This window comes from Athene cunicularia (genome assembly GCF_003259725.1).
Source record: "Athene cunicularia isolate RWA chromosome 11 unlocalized genomic scaffold, athCun1 chr11_part1, whole genome shotgun sequence".
Taxonomy (NCBI): domain Eukaryota; kingdom Metazoa; phylum Chordata; class Aves; order Strigiformes; family Strigidae; genus Athene; species Athene cunicularia.
In genome coordinates, this window is record NW_020799113.1 from 19,671,814 (window position 1) to 19,677,892 (window position 6,079).

Genomic DNA, 6,079 nt, shown 5'->3' on the forward strand with positions numbered 1-6,079 from the left:
CTGTAGGTCCCTCTCTGACTGGCAGCTCTCCAGCCACTCCTCCCCAAGCCTGTAGCGCTGCTGGGGGTTGTTGTGGCCCAAGGGCAGCCCCCGGCGTTTGGCCTTATTGAAACTCCTCCAGCTGGTCTCAGCCCATGGCTCCAGCCTGTCCAGGCCTCTCTGTAGAGCCTCCCTGCCCTGAGCAGATCAACACTCCCACCCAACTGGGTGTCATCTGCAAACTGACTGAGGGTGCACTCGATCTCATCTAGATCATCAGTAAAGTTTGCACAGGAGTGGCCCCAGCGGCCAGCCCTGGGGAACACCACTCGTGACTGGCTGCCAACTGGATTTAACTCCACAACTCTCTGGGCCTGGCCATCCATCCAATTTTACCCAGGAAAGCATGTGCCCAGCCATGAGTAGCCAGTTTCACCAGGAGAATGCTGTGGGAAACAGTGTCAAAGGCCTTACTAAAGTCAAGGTAGACAACATCCACAGCCTTTACCTCATCCAATAAGCGGGTCGCCCTGTCATAGAAGGAGATCAGGTTTGTCAAGCAGGACCTGCCTTTCATAACCCCATGCTGACTGAGCCTGAGAATCTGTTTGTCCTACATGTGTTGTATGATGGTACTCAGGGTGAGCTGCTCTATCAGCTTCCCGGGCACTGAAGTCAAGCTGATAGGCCTGTAATTTCCTGGATCATCCTTCTGACCCTCAGCACGTAACTGAGTGAGAAACGCTTGTTCAAACTCAATTTACCAGAATCATGTGATAATGCTGGATTTATGATTCTTTTTTTAAATGTAGAGCCCAAGTCCCAGCAAGATTTTCTCATCATTTCACTTAATCAGCAATCTCATTCACACTGCTGACTCGAACACTTAAACCTAGAGCCCCTGTGTTCTGTATTGCACTTTTTGCAAGGGTTGATGGCTTACCATAGCCAACATTTCCCTTCTGTTTAGTGTGTTAGTATGTTACCTGTCTAGCTGCTGTTCACTGTCCCAGATATAACTGCTTCCTGAATGGAAAATGGTAAGCACTCTGCACCTGTAATAATGACAGGTACTTTTGGAACAGAAACCTGTTTCATAAATTGTCTTCAGAAGCCTGCAACAATTTTTGCTATGCTGAATTAGCCCATCTGGCTCTCTGTAGCCCAGCTGGCACTTTTTCTGGTCTACTGACCATTGCTGGGCACCATTGTAGAGAAGTTGGTGCTGGTCTCTTCTCACAGGTGATTAGTGACAGAACAAGGGGAAATGGCTTTAAACTGCAACAGGGGAGGTTCAGACTGGACATGAGGAAAAAAATTTTCACAGTAAGAGAGGTCGGACAGTGGAACAGGCTGCCCAGGGAGGGGGTGGAGTCCCCATCCCTGTGTGTGTTTAAGGGCCGTTTGGATGAGCTGTGGGGGGATGTGTGCTAGGGGAGAACTTTGTAGAGTCAGGCTGAGGGTTGGACTCGATTATCCCAGGAGTCTTTTCCCACCTGAATGATTCTGGGATTCTGTGATTTGGCATCTGAGTTCTTCATTTCTTCCCTTTCTAATTAAAACATATAACCTTTCTTTCCTCCTTTCACTTTAGTGACAGCGAGATGGAAATGGAGGCTGAACATTACCCCAATGGAGTCCTGGAAAATTCATCCACCAGGATAATGAATGGCACCTACAAACATGAAGAGATCCTGCAGACAGATGAATCCAGCATGGGTAGGGCCTCAGAGGCAGGAGGGGTAAAGGGAAATAGAAAGAGCTGGTATTGAGAGTTAAGACTGATTGGACTGTGGGGAAAAGACATGAACTTTGGGTTTCTTTCCCCACCCCAGTGAATGAAGTTCTCAGGATGCCTGTTTCATGGGGAAAATGAATCTGTCCCGGAACTAAAACTAGATCTGTTTCTTCATAGTCTTGCAGCAGCACTGGTGATGTTGTGAATCAGGGAAAGCGATAGGAGTTAAAGGTCTGTTGAGCACTGGTCCTGAATTCCGGCTCAGAGCAGTCCTGGCACTTCTGCCAACTGAGGAACTGAACCAAGCTGTGAAAGGCTGGCTGATGCCTGGCCACAGCGTGCCCTCAGCACAGTGTGATCAGCTACAACTGTCTTGTTTGTGGATGCTTTAGCCAAGAGGGAGAGGATGAATCAACTACACTACCTCTGAAACTTGGAATTCCTCCAGTTACAATGGGTCTTGTGGCCACCTAATACTGGGAAGTTGGTTTTACCATCTCTGACTGAAAGTTTTCTGTACCAAGTATTTTTTAGACCAGGGGTTTCCATGTTTGTACACTGTATTACACACATGAAGGGGTAACAGCTGGAGTTGCAAGTTCCCATGATTTTATCAGAAGACTTGATTTGTAAGTCATTTTCAGGCATTAAACAAACTGAGCTCAAGTTTTCCTTGTACCTAACAGGTGCTAATGAAAAAGCCAGTACTGGCTGTTGCAGTGTAGGAATCACAAAAACCTTCCACTGGGATAAACCTAGAGCAGGGACCAGCTACCTGCACCAGAAAGGAAAGGAGTTTATGGGTAGCATGACACAGAGTGGGCAGTGGTGAGGAATAAAAGATGATTGTTACTTCTCCACTGCCTTCCCTCTAGAAGACAGCTGTCCCCAGAGGCAGCTCTGTGGAGGGAACCATGCTGCCACAGAGCGGATGATCCAGTTTGGACGGGAGCTGCAGATGCTGAGCGAGCAGCTTTGCAGAGAATATGGGAAGAACACAATGCACAAAAAGATGCTTCAGGTAAGCCTGGGCCTTGTGCTGCATCGCAGCAGTTCTCTGAGTCAGGAGTGGGATTGCGGGTTCTCTTGCAGAGCTCTGGGTGGCCCCCACTTCTGCACCTGGAAGAGAGATCCTGCATGGGGATCAGAGGTCGAAACTCAGTGAACGTAGTTCTTGGCACAGGAGAGAAGCAATACAGCTCCCGCCTGCCTTCGCTCTTCTTCTCTCCAGGTGACACTCTACCTGCCTTCCCGTGCTGGCTCCCCTGCCAGGTGGAGGGGGCACCCTCTTTAATCTACTATCTTGATGGCCCAGTGTGGTCCCTTGCTGCCAAGAAGAAAAGGGCCGTTTCTTTTCAGGAGGTAGGCACCTGTCACCTTGGCGATGGCAGGAGGTGCCCCGGCTGATGGACTTGGCAGTTTTCCTGTGCTTTTGCAGCCATGCATGACCTTACTGTGCCTTTCTGTTCTCTCATACAGGACGCATTTAGCTTGTTAGCTTACTCAGACCCTTGGAACTGCCCCGTTGGTCAACAGCTGGACCCAATCCAGAGGGAACCTGTGTGTGCTGCTCTTAATAGTGCTATATTGGGTAAGGCCCAGTTCCTATGTGAGCTGTACCCACTGAACGTACCTGCTCTCAGGGACTGTCCTGTGGCAGGCAAGCCTGTGAGCGTTAGGAAAAGTTCATAAATACTTGCGTTTAGCTTTTGCCTCTCTTTTCAGTTGTTGGGGACTGACAGGGTGGTGATGCAGGAAGGTAGGCAGGAGGGAAGCCTGCAGAGGACAGATCCACTTGAACTAATCTTTTGGCTCCCTTCCTTGGGTCTTCCTCAGTGCTGCTTCCAAGGATGCTCCTCAGGATTTTCCTCCCCTGCTTACTGAGGAAACCAAGATCTCTTCAGTGTATTTCCTGCCCCTCTTCCTTCTTGCTTCAAACCCAACTGAATCATTTCACTAGCATTAGCAGCAAATCCGCTGTTTGGGTCGGCAGAGTTTTGTCCTGGCATCATCCTGCTTTCTGGTAGGGAATGCAGTTGCTCTGTTGCAGCAGCTCAGGAGTGAAGCAGGTTTCCATAGTGTTTGCTCTAAAGCAGTTCCCTCTGATCTCTTGTTCGGGCATGCAGAGTTAAACGGGTCTGTCTTCCCTTTAGGCATTGCCTCTGCATGTTCCCATCATGTGCTATGGCTGCTGGAGCCCAGAGAGCCTGGCTGCCTGCAGAAATTGGGGCTGTGGTAATGGTCCAGCCCTATTGCTCTTTCCCTTCTGATCTTAAGCTGAGAGGAGTCCCATCTGTGTAGACACGTGGTTATACATTGATTTTCTTCAGCTAGGAAGAAAGCTCCCCTTTTTCTGATGAGCTTTGCTGTTTGTGTCAGCAGGATGGATCATGGCTGGATCCAGATATGAGCAGCCTCTTGCCCTCCCTCTGTGTCCTCAGAGCTGAACGTTTATGCCTGCTCTTCCATTTTCCTTAGACAAGCCCGTATCTTGGCCCAGCAGCTTGTTGTCATTTACTCTCCTGTCTTGAACCTGGCATAGTAAATGCAGCAGCTTCCCTGATGGAAGTCTTGTGCTTGCAGTCGATGAATTGCCATGTCATTGCTGACACTCCTGGCATCTTCAGCTACAGAAAAATCCCATGGTAGAGAAGTATAGTGATAATGAGGTTACGGCCTGCCACCAGTCTGCAAGAAAGAGGTTGATTCATTCTAGGCAGGGCCCTTGATCCTGTCATCAGACGTGCATATGCTGTGTCATTGCTCAGGTAACTTCACGGGACACTCCCCAGTCTGGTTTAGCTCAGTCCATCCACAGCGGGCTGAGCACTGACAGCTGCTGTCTCGGGAGACCACGCTTGACTCCTGTGCACCTCACACTGAGTGTGTCAGAAGGTGATTTAGAGATTATATTCTGGGGGAAGAAACAGCTTGATGGACAAACCCGTGAGGGCTCCTGTTCTGTTTGAGTAAAGGAACAGAAATTACATGGTTTGGGAAAGGGAGACAATCAGGATGGGCAAGTGTTCAGCAGAGTGGCTTGGTTCTAGCCATTGTTTGTCCTGTGCTAGAGGAGCATGGACAAGTTGCTGAGGGGTGTCACCAGGGAGACATGAAAGATGGTGTCTGGATGTACTTCGTTAAACAGGTCGGAAGATACTTGTCTAGCTGAGATGAGGATTCTCTCTTACACACCTGGCAAACATGCAGTTGAACAGAAGCAGTAACCAGTGAGGGAGTTTGTTTGGGGTTTGGACTTCAGTGTAGACTTGCAAAAGTGGGAGAGATAGAGAGGTTGCCTCTCGCTTGGTGCCAATTTCTTCTGCCTTTCCTTATTCTTCCACGCTTTGATCCCTCATGCTTCGAGGGTTTTCTGGCAGACAGTGAGGCAGCAGGAGCTCTGCTGCCTTTTTATTGCCCTGGCCACCACAGCAGCACTTCTCAAAGGCCCCGATGAGCTGTTGCCCCACGTGGGACATGTCACGGGTGGTGGGGTGTGCAGCGCAGCAGCGGTGCAGAGCCAGTGGTACTCAGGAATAGCTTCCTTCCAGAGCCAGTGCCTTCTGCCAGGGGGGCTGGGCTTGGTGCCCAGATGGGACTGAAGAGGGACTCAAGTGCAAGGGGAGCCACTACGCAGCCAGGGCACCTCTTCTAAACAGATTTCTTTTTTTGCCCCCACAGAATCTCAGAACCTGCCAAAGCAGCCCCCGTTGATGCTTGCCCTGGGCCAGGCCTCGGAGTGTTTGCGGCTCATGGCTCGTGTGGGCTTGGGCTCCTGCTCCTTTGCCAGAGTAGACGACTATTTGCACTAACCACCAGAGCAAGATGGAGTTGCATCGTCGAGTGCTGCCCTTCACCCTCCGTTGCTGCCACTCTACACCACCACCTCGTTCGATAGCCTGACCTCCCTGCCACCAACACCCCCTCTAGCGCACACACACACACTGCCTGTGAAAGGATTGATTCCCTCACTGTGTGGCTATTCCTGACCCCAGGAACAACTGGCAGATCTTACCTGTCTCCCTGCCATTTCTGCAGCTCCAGCGGCACTCAGTATTTCGCTGGTTATTCTAATGTAGCGCCTTCCGATGTAGGGATTTCTCTTTATTTTGATTTGAGTTGTTTTCATGGATCCACCAATATTTTATCTGGAGAGTTTTGCTGAGCTGGTTTATGCTGATTTACTGAGGAAGCTCATCAAGTTGGTAACAGCTTGTTCTTTTCTTCTCTTCTCCCTCCATCGTGCACATACAGCATCATCTTCTGTGCTAGTTATCTGAACTCTTCTCGCAGTGGCAGTTCAGAGGGTTTTTTTTAATTTTATTTGAATCCTGTTTATTAAAGAGGTCTCTTCCACCTCCA

General features: G+C 49.7%; 1 protein-coding gene across 2 annotated transcripts in view; it reads left to right on the forward strand.

Moving 5' to 3' along the window:
* Window positions 1–6,079, forward strand: part of RANBP10 (RAN binding protein 10) — a 79,914-nt gene extending 73,835 nt beyond the window's left edge. The window contains exons 10-13 of one of the 2 annotated variants that reach the window (XM_026856856.1): window positions 1,574–1,698; window positions 2,596–2,738; window positions 3,197–3,308; window positions 5,399–6,079. In XM_026856856.1, coding sequence (XP_026712657.1) covers window positions 1,574–1,698; window positions 2,596–2,738; window positions 3,197–3,308; window positions 5,399–5,529 — 511 coding nt within the window. In that variant the 3' untranslated portion in view covers window positions 5,530–6,079. Of the gene's footprint in view, window positions 1–1,573; window positions 1,699–2,592; window positions 2,739–2,948; window positions 3,142–3,196; window positions 3,309–5,398 lie in introns of those variants that run through there. The other variant, XM_026856857.1, reaches the window with a different exon arrangement.